The 23,366-nt window shown below is 37.2% G+C and overlaps 1 protein-coding gene across 2 annotated transcripts in view; it reads left to right on the forward strand.

Moving 5' to 3' along the window:
- Positions 1-9,544, forward strand: part of btbd11a (BTB (POZ) domain containing 11a) — a 297,866-nt gene extending 288,322 nt beyond the window's left edge. For both annotated transcript variants that reach the window (XM_066668357.1, XM_066668356.1), the window contains 8 exons: positions 45-271; positions 908-1,086; positions 2,856-2,961; positions 3,757-3,859; positions 3,996-4,077; positions 5,357-5,425; positions 6,394-6,507; positions 6,976-9,544. In XM_066668357.1, the coding sequence (XP_066524454.1) occupies positions 45-271; positions 908-1,086; positions 2,856-2,961; positions 3,757-3,859; positions 3,996-4,077; positions 5,357-5,425; positions 6,394-6,507; positions 6,976-7,197 (1,102 nt within the window). In that variant the 3' untranslated portion in view covers positions 7,198-9,544. The remainder of the gene's footprint in view (positions 1-44; positions 272-907; positions 1,087-2,855; positions 2,962-3,756; positions 3,860-3,995; positions 4,078-5,356; positions 5,426-6,393; positions 6,508-6,975) is intronic.
- The last annotated feature ends 13,822 nt before the right edge of the window (positions 9,545-23,366 follow it).

Raw genomic sequence — 23,366 nt, forward strand, 5'->3', positions numbered from 1 at the left:
GTATTACAGCATTCTCACTGTGTTTTTTTTTTTTTTTAATGTAGGAACGTGTTCCGGAAACTGCTGTCCCAGGTGGAGAAGGACAAGGGGGATGTCCTGTCTCTGGAGGAGATCCTAGCTGAGGGCTCGGAGGCCAGCGGGGAGAAGAGATTATCCCACTCAGAGGGCACGCTGAGGACAGGCAAGGCCAAACTGAGGGCCCTCCGAGAGGCCATGTACCACAGCGCCGAACACGGCTATGTGGACATTACCATAGACATCCGCAGCCTGGGTTAGTAACCACATTGCACTGCCTGTTAGCACTGACCTCTATAGCTCTCCACAGACTTCCACTGCCTGAGCTACCATAGACACTCACGGCATGGGTCAGTACTGATATAGCACAGCAGCAACCATTGCCATCTGTTGCCTGAGGTCGCCATTGAAGGGGCCATATTGGAATATATTATGGTATATGATATAATATATTATACTATATCATATACATTTCCATGCAAAAAAAAAAATTTAAATAATAATAAATGGACTAAATAAAAAATAACAAAAGAAGAAGTTATTAATTTGCAAAAGATATACTCTGACTTGGATTTCTCTAAATGCTGAAGCCATACAAAGAGGTGTTTTTTTTTTCTTTTTTTTTTTTTTCTTTTTTAACAGAGTGTCAATATTCTTCTAATAGATGAAGAGTTAATAATGTTTTCAAATGATCTTGTTTTATGTGGGACCAAAGCTTTTTAGGGAGCAAATGTTTCTGCGATTTTCTCCTGTATCTCAGGACATAAAACTGTGTTGTTGTTGTTGTTTTTTTCTCCAATTTTCCATGATATGGCCTCTTTAATCTGGATGCATGAATGGGTAAAGTTTTTAAAGGATGTGTAAAGATGTGATGACCTGACTGTGTGTGTAGGTGTGCCATGGACTCTGCACACTTGGCTGGAGACTCTGAAGACTTGTTTTGTCCAGCAGCGAAGACCACTGATCCAGGGACTTCTGAAGGATTTTAGCTGCATTCAGGAGGAGGAGTACACTGAGGAGCTCATCACACATGGCCTGCCACTCATGTTCCAGATCCTCCGAGCCAGCAAGGTTCACCACTCTTTCCTTGCTCTCACACACAGTCATCCGTGTGTCTAGTCCACCATAAATGTGTAGTGCAGCTGTCCCTGCTGGGCCATTTAAAGTGAAACAGCTCATTTGAGAAAAAAGACAACTTTAGCTTCAGGTTTATGATGGAACAACTACGGCCAAGAGACAATAAGTAATAAAATAGGTAATTAAATAAGTGAACATAAAAAAAAAAAAATTTCCAGTTGGGATACATTCTAAAGGCAATAAAAACTGAAATATGTAATTTGTTAATTCATTATTTAATTGAAAAAAGGACAAAAAAAGATTTGACACATTTAAATTGATTTGTTAAAGATGAACAAATTTAGTAAATGATACCTGAATCATACTCAAAAAAGCTGGGACAGATGCGTGTTCTAAACTGGGTCACATCACCTTTTTTTAATTATACTTTTTAATCATTTGAACATTTAAGATGCAAATTGTTGCAGTTTTCCAAGTGGAATTTCTGCTCTATCCTTGCTGTATACACTGTATGTAAGACTTGAGCTGTTCAACAGTCTGTGGTTATTTTCATTAGAACACAGATCTGGAACATAAGCGTGTCTATCAAGCAAACTCACATTATGCCACAAAGTAATGCTGTTGAAACTCATGCAGTAGGAGGCCTGGCATTTTCCTGCTGCAATACATATGGAGTTCCTGGTAAAAGACTTTGCCTTGATGGCAGCATATGTCTCTCCAAAATAACAACATAAGCCTCATCATCAATGGTACCTTACATAATTACGTAAATACATGCGGATCATCCATGCTCTAAACACTGATGCACCGCTGTGCCATCAAAGATGCAGGTTTTTGCACTTTTAGTTAGTAACCGTCTGGATGGCACCGAGCCCACAATCTAAAACTTGGACTTGTCCAACAACCAAATGTTTCTGTTGTCTTTGGGTCCATCTCAGCTAACTTCAGGCCCAGAGAACTCACAGGCATTTTTGTGCAAAATAAATATATGGCTTCTTCTGTGCATAATACAGTTTCAGGTTGCATTTCCTGATGCAGCAGCAGACTGTGTTAACTGGCAGTGATTTTTCAAAGTACTCCTGAGCACATGTGGCTACGTCCATCACGTTAGCATGACGGTTTCATAAACTATATCACCTAAGGGCTCAACTGTCTTACATATTCAGCATAGGTTTCTGCCCTTGGACTTTACACACTGAGATTTACCCTGAATCCCTACATGATGTTATGATCTGAATGGTGAAAGACCCAAATCCTTTGAAATCTTGTGCTGAAAATATTGTCTTTGAACTGACGCAAAAATTTGAAAAACAAAGTTTGACACAAAGTGTTGATCCATCCTTGCTTGCAAGTACTGAGCCTTTGGTGGACGCTCTTTTTATACCTTTTGTATTCATCTACACAGTGGGTAATGCTTCAAAAATTGTGACCTGAATTTTGACACTCTTATTTTGCCTCCATCGCAATTTTGTGTTTCAGGTGACTAACTCCAAATTTGTTTATATTTACAAAACACAATCAAGATTTTTGCTCTGAAAAAGACAATGGAAATATTTTATTTGTATTTTTTATCCATTAAATAAATGTTCAAGCAATTTAACAAAATGTTTGTTTTTAGTCTTTAATGCATCTTTAAGAAGGTATTATTTATGGGTAGTGGCATATGATTCATGATTTACAAATTTACTCTACCTGTTTGCAGTCATCAGTGTAAATCTTTGCCACTGTGTGTGTGTGTGTGTCTGTGTGTGTGTAATCTGCAGAACGAAGTAATCAGCCAGCAGCTATCTGTAATCTTTACCCAGTGCTATGGGCCATTTCCAATCCCCAAGTTGACAGAGATCAAAAAGAAACAGACGTCCCGACTGGGTGAGTACCAGCTCTGCTGCTCCACTTCAGATCTGCCCTGAAAAACACTCCCAAAAACAGCTCTTACTGCACAAAATTACCATAAACCTCCAAATACAGAGCCAGCATTCACTTCAGGTCCTCATAACTCTCACAAAAGACATGTTTGTGTGCATGTGTGTGTGTGTGTGTGTGTGTGTGCGTGTGTAAATATAAACAACACCAATGAGTTGTTGTTTTGTTTTGGTATTTTTTTTTTTTTTTTTACATTGAAATGGAGAACGCCCCAAAACACATTTTCATCATTTGCACAGAGAGAGAGAGAGAGAGAGAGAGAGAGAGAGAGAGAGAGAGATACAATAAAAGGAATGTTCTGCTCACCTCGGTTGAATTAAGGCTGCTGTGGATTTGGAGGCACACTACTGCCATCTATACAGCACTTAAAGTACAGTTTGATGCATCCTGCAGCAGTGAGGCAGGGAAAAGATAAAAAGAAGGTGCTTTTTAAATCCAGGGTAAATACATTTCTTTTAAGGCTGGCATAAGCCATTTTTACACTTTAAAGTTTAAGAACAAAAATGTATATATACCTACTGTGTCAAGTAAAAGCATTTTCAATTAAACTGATGTTAATAAAGAGAGTTGTACTGGTATTAGGTTGTTTCATTAGTAATAATTTTAGTAATTTTAAGTAGAAGTCATTTCTGTTTTTATGAAGTATTAGCTGTCAGATATGGGCTCTACACTACTGTGCAGGGAAGTACAGGATCACTGTGTTACAAAGAGAGTGTTAATTTCCTCTCTGTTCTTCTCTAGATCCACATTTTCTGAACAATAAAGAGATGTCTGATGTGACCTTCCTGGTGGAGGGAAAACCGTTCTACGCTCATAAAGTGCTGCTGTTCACAGCCTCAGCCAGGTAAGGACACTGTGAGACTGAAGGACATCTGAATCAAGCAGATTTTTATAATAACTTTTCTGAATTACAGTCATACCACTGTAACAATGAGGTCTGACTCAAAGAAAATGCTTTCTCTATTTCTCCACATCTTCAGGTTTAAGTCTTTGCTCTGCAACAGACCTGCAGCAGAGAACACTTGCATTGAAATCAGTCATGTCAAGTACAACATTTTCCAGGTGGGAATTTTATTGTATTTTATTTTATTTTATTGTTATTTATTTATTTATTTACTTACTTTTAAACTGATGATTCGGGGGTATTTTGCTTTTCAGAATGTTTTAAAACGTGAGCATTGTTTCTTTGTCAACTTCTTAGATCATACCAATGTTCTGGGGCTTTTTATACAACAGCATCATAAAAATTTGCCCTAGGTTTTATTAAAAAAAAGTTTCAATTTAGATAGACCATGTTGTGGCAGCCAATCAAAATGTGTCTTTATTTGGAATGGCAAGGTTTTCTTCACAATGCAGATGTTAGCTACCTTACTAGATAAACCCAGGATATGCTTTCTTTAGATGGGAACTACCTCATGGCTCTTACTTAAAAACAATCATGTTACATTAAAAACATTAAGGGTTTGCTCCACAGAGTGTCTTTGATTTGTTTGTTTTTTTAAACTCAATTTTTCCAGTTACCCAACTTACCCATTCAAAGAGAACAAGGCCAATTGTGCTCTCTGGGCATCACTTAGGATCAAATCTGATCTCCTGATGATAAGACCACCAGACAATACTAACAGTCACACTCAGATATGCTACAAAATACATATCTCAGATTAACAATACAGCTGATTTATATTAACCAAACATTAGTTGTTCAGTACAAGTTTTGACTGAAGTTAGTTTTGCTATATATTTACCCTCCTTGTTTTTTGAGATCAGTACCTTTAAGAAAATCTTATACACCAAAGCAGTTTTACTAAAAATGTGGGAAATAAATCTTATTTAGAGACACTAGGGAAGGTGTTTTATTGAGCATGAAGCTGAACATTTGTGGGCGCATGCTCTGAAATTAAAAACATGAGTAGGCAGCATGTCCTCTTTGCTGCAATAACAGCTTCAAGTCTTCTGACAAGTCTTTCCACTACATGTCAGAACATTTCTGTGGGGATGTGATTGCATTCAGTCATGACTGCATTTACAAACCCAATTTACAATAAAGTTGAAAAACTGACAAAATGTTAATAAAAAATGAATACAAAGATCAAGCAAATAGGTTAAATCCTATGTTTAATTGAAAACACTATAAAGACAATATATCAATTTTTCAACATATCAAATGTTATAGTTGTGCATTTTTTAAGTACAGCAGGGTATTTAACTGACAATTAATAGGGAAAATCAAGCATTACTGAAAGCGTCCTCGGGTTTTGACAGGGGATTTTGCACAGCAACATGATTAATGAAAGTTATATAAGAATTATTTTCATTGTACTGAATGTGCTCTGTGTTACAGTTGGTGATGCAGTATCTGTACTGTGGAGGCACAGAGACACTACACATCAGAAACACTGAAGTGATGGAGGTATTACACTCTCTCTTTCTTCTTTGGCACTTTTCATTCTCTAGTCCATCCTCTTTCTCTCTCCTTTCTGTCGGCTTTATTAGTTTGCTATTGGGATGTCTCACATGAGACAATGCGAAAGTGGCTGCTATGAGACTGCTCTGATTTTCAGCCAAGGCTGGTCGGAATTGGAGTCTCCCAATTGTTCCACACCCACTGCATGGGTTGGAAAATGACAGACGTGAACTGGAAGGGAATAGAAAAAAGCTTTTGTATGGGATCATCAAAGTCTGACCACTGCTTGACCAGAGATGTTAAAGGTACTGCCAGTTAAAAGGCATGTTGCTAATTGGTGACCCCACCACTGTTAACATTTCTTTTTTCTAATCCTTTCCTACTGGCTTTGTTAGATGAAATCTTTGGATAGTGGGCACTATTTTACAAAATTCAATCATGTCATATTTTTGTAATTTTTTTGTCTTTATGTATTTTCTTTACACACATTTTACATGGTATATGTCCTTTTTACGGGCGGCACGGTGGCGCAGCAGGTAGCTCCAGGGACCTGGAGGTTGTGGGTTCAAATACTGTTCCGAGTAACTGTCTGTGAGGAGGTTGGTGTGTTCTCCCTGTGTCCGCATGGGTTTCCTCTGGGTGCCCACAGTCCAAAAACACACGTTGGTAGGTGGATTGGCGACTCAAAAGTGTGCATATGTGTGTTGCCCTGTGAAGGACTGGTGCCCCCTTCAGGGTGTGTTCCTGCCTTGCGCCCAGAGATTCCGGGTAAGCTCTGGACCATCCGTGACACTGAACTGGACCAGCTGGTACAAAGAATGAATGAATGTCCTTTATATTGGATCAAATTTCTGATCCAATCATAGGAAAAAATCTTGTTACATTTGCTTCTGATACAAGGCAAGTTTTGGAAAGTACTAATGTATTACTCTGTAAATCCTCTGATAATTCAAGGGCTTTATTCTTATTCTCAGCTCCTGTCTGCAGCCAAGTTCTTCCAGCTCGATGCCCTCCAACGACACTGTGAGATCATTTGCTCCAAGAACATCACCATAGACACCTGTGTGGACATTTACAAACATGCCAAGGTAAAAGGGCATGTGGATGCATTGCTCTGCATATCTGAAATAGTATCTATTTATCACTTTTAAATTACCCTTATTTTAAAGTTAAGCTTGTTACATACAAATGTCTGCTTATTATAATTATTATTAAGCTCATTGAATTTCCTTTGGGATAAATAAAAATAAACAAAACTAGGTTTTAGTTTATTAAACTCATAATATACTTATTATAAATTAAGCTTATCGTAAACAAATATATGTTTGTGCTTATTGTTTATAAACACAGACACACACATTAAAATAAGCTTATTATAATTAAGAATATTCTTAATTAGATGCTTTAATTACTGTTTGTTTGTAAAATGAAAAAAATTAATGACTTCTGTTTTAACAAGTTTTAAAGGTCGTTTGCTGGAAGATAAACATGGCCTTGATTGTGTCCGAAAAGGACCCTTTATGTGACCCTTTAATTAATGTAACATTCATTCCCAGTTCCTAGGGGCCAGCGAGCTGTCGGCCTTCATCGAGGGCTTCTTCCTGAAGAACATGGTGCTGCTGATTGAGCTGGAGAACTTTAAGCAGCTGCTGTACGAGGTGCCTGCAGAGAGCCCAGGACCAGGACCTTCCTACGACGTCCTCCACGAGCTGGAGCGGACCCTCGCCATTCGCATCCAGTCCATCCACCTCTCTTCTTCCAAGGGCTCCATCGTCTGACACATGCATTTCTATCATTCAGTGCCATAAATGACCCGCTTTGGCCTGCTGTGACCATGGATTCATCGTGGGTTGTTTGTTTTGCCCTTGGCTGGTAGATTAGCGTTATCTTTTGGGGAGGTCACATGATATTTTGGGACCACCTGTTGTGCTTTTTCTTCACAGACAAACATCGCCATCTCCATGCAACTGCAGAGGCCAGCCTGCTGTTTACCCTGTGCAATGTCAAGGGCTACATTACATGTCACCCTCCAGGACATTTTAAACAGCATCTGGAACAATCCAAATACAGAGGGTTTGATACTCAACAATGTCCACTCATGCTCTTGAGCTCTTATGGACAGTCATATGAACCCTGTAGATTGTCCATGCTCCTGCTTCTCTTTGGAGTATGTTGAAATAGCTCCACCACATTATGATAATTTACCTTTCCATTACTGCTTATATGTGTACAGTAGCCTGGCCATCTGATTTCAATCAGACTAGGATTAAGCATTAGTCCAGACTCATCACTGTCCAAAAAAGAAAACAATATCAAAGTATCTCCCAAATGCCAGTTTTACAGTAGAAGGCAACGACCTTCCTCGTTTAAAATAGTCAGTGTAAAAATATTTTATTCTAAGCAGTGTTGCGGCATTTCTATCAGTTCATTCTTCATGAAACTTGACAAAATTCAGCGGACATCTCCTCTGGTCAAATAATGTAAACAAGAACGTACACACCTTTTTGGACAGAGATGATATGTCTGTGGAACCAGGCTTTCATCAAGTTGCATAGATGTCACAATATCCAAGTTTCCCTTGAACGTGTCTAAAGATAAAATCTCATACTAATTTACTATGTCCAGTCACATTTTGGTACCTTTGTGGTGTTCACTTATGATATTGAAGCTACATAAGGGAATAATTTGGGTGTGGATTTACATTCTTGGGAATGGTGAATACTGATTACAGATAGTTCGCCTGTAAACCTGCAAACTTTGTAAAAGCAATTTTCACAGCTGTTTAGAGTGAATATTTTGTACACTAAAAGATGTCGCATTTGGCAACTGATGTCTCACTTAACAGCAGACCTGATTAAGCGCATACTGCCCTTGCTAACTGCACTCTCCTAGGTAACCTACCATTCGCTGTATTGTCAGTGTCCTGCTCAGTGTCCAGTCCTCGCGCTATAAAGACCCACGAAACAACCACTGTGCTTAGTACACTGAAAACTGAGCAGTTCATCCTTGCCTTGAGGTTGTGTTCAATCAACATTCAATGTCAATAATCTGCATGGGCCCTTTGCAGCCTAGCTTTGACTTTTGTAATAAAATAAAGAAGTAAAAACTAAAGAAGGAAAGTATGAAAAAAAAATTACTTTTCAAATTCACAATTATTTGAATTAAGGACAGAATGATTTTCCTGCATTCCAAACTGTGGACACCATGTAATGCCAGTGTGGAATTCACAGAGATGGAGTCTACTGTGCAAGACACATTTCTATTTTGTTTTTTTTTTTTTGTTTTGTTTTTTTTTTTGTCAATTGCAGATTCGTCTACTAGCGTTTACAAGAACATGCCAACTCCCTGGTCACCAATCACTGTGGCCAAATGTAAATATTCCTCAGTCCTCACCTGCAACTCTGCTTTCGCTATGTGTAATGCCAGCGCAAGTATTACTGTTTTAATTGTGCCGTTTGTTTACCGCCAAGATGCATGTTATTTGTGTGTACATTTTTTCCTGTTTTTAATTTCTCTATGTGTGTCTGTAGCTTTTTGTTACGTATGTCAGTGTGTAAAAAGTGTCCTGGGAGTGTAACACCAGCATGGGTGTGTGTGTGTGTGTCCAGGGCTAAACCCAAAGTTACTGACATTGAAGAAAAATAATAAGGCACTTTCACCCAAAGAAAATGCACAGTTGCTGTAAGCATCTGAAAAAAAAAATCTCAAAAATATTTCTGCTTGTCCATTTTAAAGTTATTTCGACAAATGTCAACATGCAGAAAATACAGTGAGGAGAAACAAACACTCAGACACTTTATGTTCTTACGCTTTGTGCATATATATATTTAAGAGAGCAATCTAATAAGACTTGTCATGTATTTGGAGAAAGATTGCATATAAGATCTCAACAGACATATGAAGGAAATATGGTGGCAGTAGCATTGATATAGAATTGCTTCTCTGTAGAAAATTCTGGGGTATTCAACATCAACAAAGGCAACATGAATGGAATAATGAACTGGGACTTTTAAGAGGAGAATTATATCTTTAAACACAGTTGAAATTATTGAAAGACTTTGAGATTGTGAATTCATCAGGGTGGCTTTTATTATTTTGTGGAGAGTACAAAGGTTGCCTGGAGGAATAGGCTGAACTTTGTTTCTGCTAATTAATTCATACACACCACACACACACACACACACACACACATATATATATATATATATATATATATATATATATATATATATATATATATATATATATATAGTTTTTTTCATAACAAAATCAGACCTGTGAATAAATATGAATAGCATTTATTCACTGAAAATATGTTAAACAACAAGGTGTTTGAATGTTTGTTTCCCTTCACTACATGCTTATCAATCTTCTATTTTGTACATGGTAAACTTGAAACATACAATGAAGGTGATTATTTGTGTCCTGGAATAGTCAGAATTTTTATAGAACTTAGAATGTTTTATGATTAACAATTTATATCTAGAACAAGGAAAGAATGGAATATTTCTATTTAAAAGGCTAAGGAATTGTCCCATTTCTAAAGCATAATAGGAGATTTCAGATTATTCATATGTAGCTAATGATGGAATTATATCACGATGCAAATAATTTTAAACTGTGAAGAGAATTTTATTTGAAATCATAGTATAGTAGCTTTATTTTCTTACTCTCTGTGTTTGGTTGTTTGACTCCACTCAGCTATTTTGTGTAGCTAAGACAAAGATATAGCTTATATTTTTTTCGCTCTGAAAATGTCCTCACTTGTCAGTCAAATGTCAAGTCACCAGGTCCCTCATGTATGTTTTCCAATATGAAATGTTCAACAAATATAAACTCATAAACATTCATGTAGTCCTAATGAATAGATTTGCTTAAGGAGCCCACGGGAAATTCTTCTTTAAAACTGTTTCATGGCCTTCTTATATTGAACATGAATGACCCATTACACTCTTATAAAATAAAGGTTTCTAAATTTTTGATTGGTGTACACTTCTAGGGAAAACCTACAACTGATATGGACCCATTACATTAGCAACTTTATACATAAGCCTCTTTTAATGAGGAGGTTAAAAGTTCTGTAGAGTCCAGGAATTGGCCTTACACTCATTCTGTGGGTGGTGCAGCTGTTAGCTGACTTAATGGAAAATTATTAAATATTGCGCTGTTCTAAGCAGTATCATTTTCTGGTTGCATCTACATCATATTCTTTATACCTTTTTAAAAATAACAAAAATATTTAAGGGTTCAGCAGTAACCTGAGCAAATATTAAGTTAAACAGAGTACAACAATCAAGAATTCTAAAGGCAATAGAACTCACAGGGCCCCTTGGGAGCAGGAAACAGTCTTGGTTAATGTTGCCCTCCGAGGTTGCTGAGGGGTTCAATGTCATGTTAGATGCTGTTTGAAAAGATGTGTTAACTGGCTGTTGAGGAAAAATGAGCTGGCCTTCAATTTGCTCCCTCATTTAGCTCAAACATTCTTGTGATTGAACCCAGATGTTTGATCATGTCTGCCCCCTCTCAGTGTAGTAATACTGGGTGCTTGGGGGTGGATGTCAAGGACAAAATAACAAAGACACTCTTCCCTGTGTTCACTACATAGTGTGTTATTATACGCGAACTGAATTCAGGTGGGGTTTTACCAAAAAAATGTAGTGGATTATGAGTAATATGCAATCGTCTAGTATACCTAGGGTGTACACTAGGTTTTGCAGTGCATTGTGACATTGCTTGAGTGCACAGAAAATGGTCCCCTATGTTTTTTGGACACTACAACAAAATTGGCAGAACCCAAAAAGAGTGCATTAGAAGGAACTGTTCAGATACAGTGAATAGAGCCTCTTGTGGAGTGCTTTGTTAAACATAAGTGATGAGTTACAAGCCAGTTCTGCAAAGCGTTGTGCATTTTAAAAATTGATTAGTGTCTTGTGAACATCTCATTTCCAGAACTACACTTTGAAAAGTGACCTTTCTCTCCTCTAAAGAACACACTTGATCACCTTTATTTTTAAGAGTGTAAAAGCAATATGACACATTTAGGCAACAATGCTTGCACTTTGTTGCATATACTCCATGAGTGACACATTCTGAGAATGGCTATGTGTTTAGGTCTTTGTTAATTAGAGATATAGTCCAATTGTGGATCAGTACAACACTGAATTAGATACTCACTACGTACCAGTGACAGGTAGAAGCCATTTGTACTGTAAGTGGATTCTTTAAGCAAAATTCATCAGATTAAAAATATGACTCGCTCAACGTGTCTTGGCTTTGACCTTTATCTGCTTTGGCTGCTACTAAGACATGCTTACAGAGAAACTCAAGTCCGGGTCGTGATTTTCTTTGGACAAAACCGTGCATGCTTTTGACTAAATTTGCGATTGAGGGAATATTGTTTGCTCTCCTTATTTCACTTGATTGCAACATTGTACATTGTACAAAAGATACATATATAGAAATCTATAAATAAATATATTAAACATAGTGTAAATATAAGGGATGTTATTGACTTTACCAATGGAAAAAAAGAATGTCACACTTGTGCTACAGTGCAGTTGTTCAATGACATGCATTTGTGTACAGCCAATAAAACAATCATGATTTAATCCACCTGTCTTCATCGTTGCAATTCTTTTTGTTGCAATAGTTCAAAAACAGTACTCTGTCCACAAGCATGCAGACAATTTTTATAATAAGTGAATTCAGTTACTTAAATGGTCACCCATTACTGAAACAAATGTTAAGTTGCACAGACAGGGTTTAAATAGTCTCCATAATCTCTATAGGCAACAAGGGGGCCAATTGCACAAAACACATTAAGTTTTCCCCTTAAATATGGCACTTAAGGCTTAATTTCTCCTTTGCTGAGGGATTTACTTAAGAGTGTTACCCAGTATCTCTTAAAAGATTTCCTTACGTAAGGAAATGTGTTAATGGATTTACTACACTATCAGTTTTTATGGGAGTAAAATTCTATTGTCTCCATGGAAACCGTTGTTTTCATGCACTCGCTGTGATACCCATTATCAACTCTCATGTACCAGCTCACAAACTTTTCAGGAAAAAATGGAAGAAAAGAAAACAAGAAAAAATTGTCAGAGGAAAAAATGGGGAATACAATAAAAGCAGACAGGCAAGGGCATTTGAAACTCGATAAGTGATGCGAGACACTTTTGACTTGTGGACATGAAATACCTCGCCTATTGCTGACTGGAAGGAGAGCAATCATTAACTGCATCTCAGCAGGAAGAGCACAGTAGCGTGATCCAACTCAAGATGGTTGGATAAATCATGGACTGACCGCCGATCAAGTCTATTTAAAATCAACTGTTTATCGTTTATGGGGGCGGCATGGCGCAGCAGGTAGTGTTGCAGTCACACAGCTCCAGGGTACTGGAGGTTGTGGGTTCGAGTCCCATGTTGTCTGCGTGGGTTTCCTCCGGGTGCTCCGGTTTCCTCCTACGGTTCACAAACGCACATTGGTAGGTGGATTGGCGACTCAAAAAAAAAAAAGAAAAAAAAGAAGTATTCCTAGGTATGAGTGTGTGTGTGAATGAATGTGTGAGTGTGTGTCACCCTGTGAAGGACTGGTGCCCCCTTCAGGGTGTGTTCCCGTCTTGCACCCAGTGATTCTGGGTGCGGTTGAGACAATATCTGAGGTACCTTAATTTGTTGTTTTGTGCAATGTTTCAACAAAATTTAAGGTATTCCTTAAGGGATAAGACAAATATAAGGAAACAAAAACTTAAATAAGTGAACATTTTAAGGAAACTTTAAGGAAAAGAGTTAGGGTGATTTTATTTTAAGAAAAACACAACTTGGACATTAAGGAAAATCTTACCTTAAGGTGTTTTGCGCAACCAGCCCCAGAGTTTTAAGGTGGAACACTATGTTTGAACTACCGCAAAAAGTCATTTGTAACTCTAGTTTTTTTGTTTTTTAGAACCTTCAATCTGTTTACTTTCATGCAGTAAGCCATCTCCCAAATCAGACATTTCCACCTCAGAATATTATAAAAAGTGTTTTTTTTTTATTAAAATAGTGAACATCACCTTTAAAAATAAAATATCAATATCATTAAAAAACTTACCATAATAATGCGACTATGATGGCTGAAGTTAAACTATGATGTAAAAATAGTGACCAGAAATACATTTGCAGCTGGGACTAAATAATTTTAATATTTAAAATATTTACAAGCAGTGGTGTAGGTAAATGTGGGTGTCCAGTTTAGTTTTTTTGACAGTGGGCATGGGGGTGTTTTACTTTTTGTTGTCCACTTGTGTGCCTCCAACTCCAATCTGACTCACTTGAACTCACATGTGATGAATTAACAGTGGCTGACTGGATGGGCCATTGTCCTATTTCGACATGCCCCTGAGTCTCATACATCCCAGAATAAAGAATATTTCAAGAAATAAGAATGTTTTGAGAATAAATTCAGAATATGTCAAGAAATAATGTAAGAATATTTTTTTTCTAGTACCGATCAAGCCAATAAAGGCTGAAATGGGGAGGTGAACTCAAGATTTATTTTTGGGCAGGAGTTCAGGGTGGATTAATGTATATAAAGCCCAACCCCCCAGTTGGACATTTGAATAGAAATATTGTCATGTAACCTCCCTAGTCATCTTCCTGCCTTTGTGTTCCATTGTCATGTGATCAGCCTGCCCTTGTGTGTCACATGTCTTATTTGGAGTCCTGGTCTTGTTTTGTGTGTCTATTTATAGTCTGTATTGTAGATTTTTAGTTGTCTGCCGTTCAAGTTTGTCTTGTGTTCTTCTAGTCTGGTTTGTCTCTTGTGAAGAGTTGTTCTTTTACAGTCTTATATTAGTCTTTCATGTTTAAGATATTTTCTGGGTCTCTTGTGTTTTAGTGCTTGTATCTTCCTTTGTGTAGCTTAGCTCTGTGTGTTTTTTGTTTGGTCTTCTGAGACAACCTTAATTTTCCCTAGCGTTTAGTTGTTTGTCTCTGTCTTGTTTTTGTAGCGGTTTCTAGGTTCTTAGATTTGTGTCAGACTGTGTCTGACATAATTCCTTTGTATTTAGATTCCCTAGTTCTTTAGTAAAATTCCCTTTTTATTCTGTGTACCCTTTAGTCCTGTCACATCATTTCTAGTTTGTATTCAGTGTATCTCTTTAGCACCTATTGCTTTTGTCTGTCACCTATTTGCAATTTGGCTTGTTTTGTTTCATCTGTAGCCTGTCTCCTGTTGTGTTATGGCCCACGTATATGTTTCTTTGTGAGGTTTATTACTTAGTTAATATTGTCTGGTCTAGGTTATTGTCTTATGTCTGCCTTTGTTGTTGTCTTGGTTTGTTTCTGTGTTTATTAATTTGGCTAGTGGTTTTGTCTTTCCTGATCTATATATTTCTATTAATAATACATACTACATCTCTGTTATTACTTCCATCTCCTTTCTTCCTCACATCACAACCCTTCTGTGACACTAACGCAGAAATGATATTACATATATATATATATATATATATATATATATATATATATATATATATATATATATATATATATATATATAATTTAGATTGGAATAACTTCAATTCTTGGCTTAATGTTTATAAAGTTCCACAATGGAACTGCATTTACTGTGATGGAATTCGATAAATTAGCAAATAGTTTGAGCTGCATTTGTGATTGAAAGTGCAACATCCAAGACAGCAATGATGTTCTTGTGCTTGAATGGCTCAAAATTTGCTGTCAATAATCAATGGCTAACAGGGCTCCCAGTTAATGACAGATTTAGGAAAGAATGTGTCTACAAAAGCAGGTGTTTAATGGAGTTATGAAATAACTTAAAATTGGGAGAAGGACCACGCCCAGACTCCTATAAAACCACTCCTCTCTCCGCCCAGAACTCCAGCCCAAGTCCTTCAGAGTTCCCCTTCCTTGCTCTGCTTACATCAGGCATGGTCCTCACTTTGCAAAAAAGGTTTTGAAGACACTGTGTAAGTGGGAACATTAAAAGGGAGGTAAAACATAATATCATTGGTTAGTGCTATTTTTGCTTAACACTTTAATTAGTAATTAAATTAAATATGATTTTTAGATGGGGAAAAATGATTTCAATTCCAAGAATATTATCGAAAAACTTTAATTTGTTGAAGGAAATTATATGATGAACTGTGTGATGAATCAGGATCATGAAGTAAAACGGGATTGAAAGTTTTGTTTGAAGTTTGACTTTAATTGGGTTATCTCAGGGAACTATTTTATTTTGTGTAAACCCTCCTTTCTTCTGTGAGTTTCATTTAATCAATGGCAAGGGGTGGAAGAAAGTGAGTTATGATCTCACAGTCCAAAAGAAAAGTGGTAGTCCATCACACAGAGGCCAACTTCAGACGTCAGTATTAACACTGCTGCTGCTGATGTGCCAGATTCTGCTGGAGTCTCAAGCTGAGTCAGCTGCTTTTTTTGTCTGTGTTGTTTCCTCTATGTTTTAACTTGTGAGAGATTAGTTTGAGGGTTTCCATATAGTTTTTGTATTGCTCAGAAACCTTTAAATATCATTCTTTATTGACAGCACTCACTGGGCTCACACTATATTCATTCATCTGTAACCGCTTATCCAATTTAGGGTCGCGTGACAACCGAATAATCACCTTGACAACAACAAAAGCAACACGTACAGTAGCATTTGAGAAAGGGAAAATTCATTCCTAACCCTCTAGGCCTAGACAGAAAATATTACCTGCCTGACATCTGCTTGGTAAACATCCAGATGTGTGGTGATATATTATGATTTCTAGCCTTTTCAGAGGTAGGAACGTGGCCAAGCTCTTAGCCTCCTAGAGTTGTGGAATGTCTGTGCCAATATAACAGCAAACAAAGGCTTGAGCAGGAACAATAGGTTGCTTCTAGGTTACAGATAAATCAAGTGTGAACTCTAGCCAAACCCTTTAAACAGATTTAGACTGTGTTTAATGCCTTTTTTTCCCAGCTATATACAAATTACAGAGAAAGGGAGAGACGCGTTTAACTTAAGCTATACTTGCTATAGAAAGTATTCAGAAAGTAGCATGTTACATACGAACAGTTACCTTTATTAACCTATTATCCTTTATTAATTTACAAATTGCCACTGTCATGTACAGAACCTCGTACAGAAGATATCTAAAGACTTGTGGACACTCCTTTAAAGGAACACTATGTAGGATGTGGTATTTTTGCTCCTGGGCTTTGCATACAGTTGCAAAGTTTAATTCACTTTTAAAACAGTGTCATAAGGGAGTGGTTTCCTACTATCCTTCAAAAGTTACATAATGCAGTTTGTGCAGTGCTGAGCCTGGAGCAGCAATGACAAAGGCTTTATTTTTTCCTGCTGCAGGTGGAATCATCATTTTAATAAGCATACATTAACAGTACTTAAAGGTAAAGTCTATGATTGTATTACAATCTCTGGTTTGTTTACATTCAGATGTTCCACATCTTTTAATGTGGAATGGTTTTGAGGGGAAAAAAACGACTGTTTATACGTGGCTTATTTTTAAGATGTCTGTAAGCTTTTATGAAGGACTGGCGCTCCCTCCAGGGTGTGTTCCTGCCTTGCGCCCAATGATTCTGGTAGGCTCTGGACCCACCACAACCCTGAACAGGATAAGTGGTTACAGACAATGAATGAATGAATGAATGAATGTAAGCTTTTATTCATTGTTTGAATTACCACAGAAACGTATTGAGTGAGTTTAGATTTGTAGCACTTTCAGTAACACAGTCAGCTCTCACCCGAATTGTGACATCCCACCTTAAGTGATATGAAATAGCAAAGATAAGTCAATAGTAGCAATATCCTCATCAAGATTTGTGCTTTTCAACATTTGAAATTTTCTCCATTGTCTGAAAATCTCCACATGCCTCTGGGGTGTAACAGTGTAACACATTACACTGTTTTTTAGTGCACCAATAGACTGGAGAGCAGCAAATGCTTTGGAATCATGAACGTCACTTTTAAGACCGTTTTAAGTACTAAGACAGTAATAAGTATTACTAAATGATTAAATAAATGTAATTAGTAAATATAAAATTAATGATTTTATGAAATCTTAAAAAATGCTAGTAAATGCTAGTTCTTGTTTATTATCATTACTTAATGATTAATTTTTACCCTTTTAGTAATGGGTATTTCTGTCTTTAATATCATGAATTATGTTCCCTTATTGTAACGTGTTACCAAAAATACTACCTACTGTTCCTTTAAATGAGAGAATTCAGCTGTTTTAAGAAGCACCCACTACTGACAGAAGTAGTCAAAATTCTGCATAATCTATAATAGAATAATAGAATGGTGTTGCCAATAAAACGACATGTTTTGGGGGGTTACACATAAGCCTTTAAGGTCACTAGAGGAGTCTAAATCCCCCCAGCACTGGACTTTATATGAAGCAGGGAACAACTGAGTTCTCTGGAGTAGCTCAGCTCTGCTTTATACCAAGAGGCATTTGCTGACAAAAATATAGCTACAAACTTTTGGACATATATGCTTGTGTGTGAAAAGTTTAGTAAGTTATTACACTACATAAAGGGTAGGTATCTGAGGGACTTGTCGAGAGATGAAAGATTCCTCTTTTGTATGAAGCTGGGTATGTAGTACACCATGGACTGACTGTTTTCAGTGTGGGCTGTGGTCAGTGGTGGGCAGTACATGGTCCACAATCCTGGGGTGAAGCGGCGGGTCACTGTGTCAGCCAGCCGAAGTCGCAGGTTGCAGCTTGAGCAAATTATGTGGTTGGGGCAGCATGACTGGACAACCAGCTGGCTGTGAGGTTGCACTGGTGTGAGGCTGGTGGAAGTAACCGCAGGCCTGGTTAGAATGGGATGTGATGAAGATCCATGACCTCTGAGGCGGTCCAAGGCCTTTCTGAGCTCCATCTGAGCTCCACAAACTCTGGCCAGCTCTCTCTGATGCTGAACGCCCAGGAACCGCAGCCTTCGGCACAGCTGCACACTCTCCAGCCGGTCAGCATTTGCTACCCTGCGCTCTGACCAATGTATAGGACAGAAATGGATGATTATTTTGCTTTTACGCTGAAATTGCAATTTGTATCAACCTTTTTTATATTCCAAAAGATGCAACTTTTATTCTATCCTACATTTCTGACAACCAGAAACAGGTAAATATTGCTGTTCATGTACTTTGTAGTTCTATAATTGTTTAAAGTGTTTCTTGGCACTTTTTCTTATCCCCATTTCACCCTTTTTTTCAGTGATCAGGATCAGGTATGATTTGGGTAGTGGATCATTCTCAGTGCTGCAGTGACACTCACATGGTGGTGGTGTGTTAGCGTGTGTTGCTCTGGTAAGAGTGGATCAGACCCAGCAGTGCTGCTGGAGTTTTTAAGCACTGTGTTCACTCACTGTCCACTTTGTTAGACGCACATACCTTTTTGGTGCACCTTATAGTTGTAAAGTCAGAGGCACTAGCCCATCTATTGCTGCACAGTTTGTGTTGTTCGTCCATTTTGTCCATCAGTGAAAGCTGTTGACTGGATATGTTTGGTTGGTGGACTACTTGCTGTCCAGTAGTGACAGTGAAGGCTTTACAAACTATAGCAACGTTGTGTCTGATCCATTCCTAACAGCACAACTCACATAAATTACTGATTACTTCTTTAAATAGAAAGTCCACTGTATTTGGTGGGGATGGTATTTTGGGGAGGTAAGATTCTCTTATTCTAATACAGCATTTAGCTACTATGCTATTCTTAAAAGGAACAGGTTGACAGATGAGAATAGAAGAGCTCTTACTGGCTTACAGCTCAGTTTAAAATACTGTTCATTTTATATTCTGTAATGGCATTTTAATACTTATATTTCTTCTGTATTTTATATTGTAAATGGTCCATTATTTTAGTGTAACTATCTCTGCAAAAGCCTTTCTGAGGTGCTAGATCTCAGGAAAATATTAATGCTTTTATTTTTTTATATTTGAATAATTTTAATCATGTCTTTTATTGCACTATTTTAATAGTTTTAAATTACTTTTATGGGTAACACTGTACAATAAGGGTTAAACCAGTAATAAACCTTAATCAATTGTTAGGTAATGCCACAAATAATCAATAAGAAATTATTCTAAACAAGAATTAACATTAATTAGCATTCTTTTAAGAGTTTATAAAATCCTTAAAATCCTTGTATTTGTTATTGTTTCTGTCATTACTTAAAGGAGCAGTCAGTAAGATAAAATGTCCAGGGTGAGTAATCATAGATTTAGTAAACAGTCACAGCTAAAATACTGCTGCCTCTCATAGCATTACTGAAGTAATATATTCTCTTTGAGTAGTGCCCAGTCCACAGCAGAGCCCATGTGATCGGTCCTGCCCTCTGTCCAATCACATTACAGTATGTTGCCAGGTCTACAATCATAGTGTCTTGCAGCCATGAAATTACCAATGGAACAGAGTTAATATTATATTTTACCAGACCCAAAAAGCCCCAATTGCCCTTCTAAAAACCTCCATGACCAGAGACGAAGTAAAATGAGAGGAAATATTGGCCTTGTGTTGGAGGCAGTTTACAAGCAGCAACACTACAGAACAGACTCAGAGCTGGCTAATTTTCTCCTGAACAGGCAACAGCAAATTATTTCTGAAAAAAATACATAGAAGTACAGACGCCTATGTATATATTAAAAGTCATAAACGCCATAGGTTGTGTGTTTTATATAAAGAATGTAAGGCATAGCTCCGTTTGAAAGGTGCTAGGACTGTGTTTTGTGTTTTATTTATACAAAGAAGGAATAACAACATGTTTGAAAGGTGTTTTAAAGAAATTGAGGCAGATTCGTGTGTTTTTCTCCGTGGTGTGTGTATATTTTAAATAAATTAAGGAGTAAGAATTGTTTGAAAAGCCTCACATGTTCACCTATTTAATGTGGAATGGAGAAATCTATCTTGGTAGTAGACAGCAAATAAGCATTTCACTAGTAGGTCAATGTTTTAGTAACACGATGTACACCAGCCTTGCCTAGTGTAAAATTTCAAGGTGGTTTAGATAGTACAGTCCATAAATGTATTGGAATGCAAACATTTAAATAAACAACAACAATAATAATTCATTCATTCATTCATTCATTATCTGTAACTGCTTAAAAAAAAAAAGATTTGCATTTGTAAATCAAATGTCGTGAATGTGTGATTCAGTACCTTCTCAAATGGCTTAAAACGTGCAAGAGCAAACCTTTTTAAGATTCCAAATGTGACAGTGGGAGTTTTTGAATGAGGTGGAAAAAAACCACACATTCGCCTTCTCTGCTTCGTGTGCGAATCTCTTTTTGCAGTTGCAGATTTAAGACCCTGTTTTGACGGCCAATTGGTGGACGAATACGAAAGCTTTAGCTGGACCAATCACGACATTTGTTTTACAAATGCAAATAATTTTTTTTATATTTCATTCATTCATTCATTCATTCATTATCTGTAAGCGCTTATCCAATTCAGGGACGCGTTGGGTCCAGAGCCTACCTGGAATCACTGGGCATACGGCAGGAATACACCCTGGAGGGGGCGCCAGTCCTTCACAGGGCAACACTCACACTCACACATTCACTCACACCTACGGACACTTTTGAGTCACCAATCCACCTACCAACGTGTGTTTTTGGACTGTGGGAGGAAACCGGAGCACCCGGAGGAAACCCATGCAGACATGGGGAGAACACACCAACTCCTCACAGAATTCAAATTATTATTATTGTTGTTGTTTTTTTAATTTGTGTATTCCAATACATTTATGGATTTGAGTTTTACGTGTATTTAGTTGCTCAAATGCAGTTACAAAGTCCGTTACATTTGTGAGTATTGTTTTAGAAACTCAAAATATTTTTGACCCTTTTTTGACTTCATACTTGCTTGTTTATTCGGTTTTCCTCAAACTGGCAACCTGATCGAGCTTCACGTCTGGGGAGGAGGAGGAGGAGGCAGACAACTTTACAGTTTTGATTTTAAACACTTGGTGTCAGTATTACAGATTGCTCTTTTGATGATTGTGACTTAATCATATAGCAATGCTTATTACTGTTTTATTGCTTAATACCGTCTTAGGTAATAATGTACTCTTGTGTTAAAGAGTTACACTTTTATGTTTTTCATTCTTACTCTTAGTTAATTTTATTTACTGTTTAATTAGATTCTGTAAAGCACTTTGAATTGCAATTTGATATGAAAGGTGCTATTTAAATAAACTTTTTCTTGCCTTTTCACACAAGTCATTCCTGGTGGTTTGACGTTAAATAGTTTGCTGTAAAAATATGTACTTGCTTACTGATTTCACATCAGTGGTGGACACAGCAAGCAGGGGTTGTGATATCAGGACAATAGAACATTTCTTTAATACCTGCATATCATTTCTGTTCAAAGAAAGTTGTGTATCTCCAATATAGCAATTTCAGGAATAGGAAAAACCTTAACTTTATGTTGTTGGCTTCTTAAAATCAATAATCTCATCTCAGAACTAATATAAAAATTGTCAGGCATCATTACATTTCCTCAACATTGCTCTTAGATTGTTAAAATTGTGTTATCTTTGGTTCGTATCATCAACACTGAAAATTTTTGATTCACCAAGTTTCCTAGAGCAACTCTGAATGTTTGTTTACATTAATATTATTAAAATTATTTTTTTCAAATACGAGAAATTCAGCTTAGGGTCCTGCGTAATTATTTTGGTTATATGCTATGTCTGTACTAAATGTAAAGCTACATAATTTTATTTAATTCATTATTGTTACAATACCTTTGTTGTTATGTCTCCTGCTTCCTGTACACAATGCTGTAATACCAGACATGCTCAGCTTAAAATGGATGATCCCTAAAATATCTGCAACATCAAGTTATATATGCAATCAGTACAACTTCGTGTTCTACTTTTAATACAGCTCAACATCCAAACTAAAATTTATTATAATATACTTCACAAATATGTCATCTTTGATTATGATACTGAAGTAGATGGTGAGAAAGATGCATTATTTGTCAATGTTTTTACTTACATTAGTTTTATTAAATGTAATGGTACTAATCATATAAAAAATGTATACTCACTGGAAAAAACAATTCCAATATTCTACAATCTGCTGTGACTTACCTCCAGTAAAAACAGCTATCCTATTTTCCATGAAGCCAGCAAAAATAAAATAGCATTCTTTTACAGGAGTCTTGTACATGCACTGCCTTGTAGTTTCTCAAGTCCAAAGGCAGATTCTCTTGCTTTGTCTCTTTACAACAGAGCTGTGTAGTCTTCCAGGATTTGTCACAGTGGGTTGTTAGACTGGTGCAATAAATCCCTGCAGCAGGGATAACAACCCCAGCCTAAAGAAGAGGGGTAACTCAAGATGTAATTTACTACCAACGACTGACATTGTAGGCCACTCTGCACAGTGCACTGCACATGGTGTAGCAGAGAGAATATAAAATAAAACTTTTATCTTTGTTGAAAATGCAAATCCAGTTTTCAGAGATGTTAGTAAATATTCCCACTATGCACTAAAAATACTTAAAAATACTACTGTTAATTGTTCTTTTAGTGTTTTCCTTTACTAAATTGATTGAGGGTTTTTTTTAAAGGAATTTTTGCAGGATTAAAATAAAATAGGTGTTTCACCACCTGGCGGCACAGTGTCACAGCTTCAGGCGCCTGGACGTTGTGGGTTCAAGTCAAGTCAAGTCCCACTCCGGGTGACTGTCTGTGAGGATTTTTATGTGTTCTTCCTGTGTCCACGTGGGTTTCCCCCAGGTGCTCCGGTTTCCTCCCACAGTCCAAAAATAAAAAACACACATGTTGGCATGTTGAAGGACTTGCGCCTCAGGGTCTCCCTGCATTGCGCCCAGTCATTCCGGGCAGGCTCTGGACCCAGTGCGACCCTGAATTACATACAGACAAGAAAAGTTGAAACACGCACTGTGGTCAGATGAGTTCACATTTCAGCTTT

Source organism: Hoplias malabaricus, chromosome 4 (assembly GCF_029633855.1).
Source record: "Hoplias malabaricus isolate fHopMal1 chromosome 4, fHopMal1.hap1, whole genome shotgun sequence".
NCBI lineage: Eukaryota > Metazoa > Chordata > Actinopteri > Characiformes > Erythrinidae > Hoplias > Hoplias malabaricus.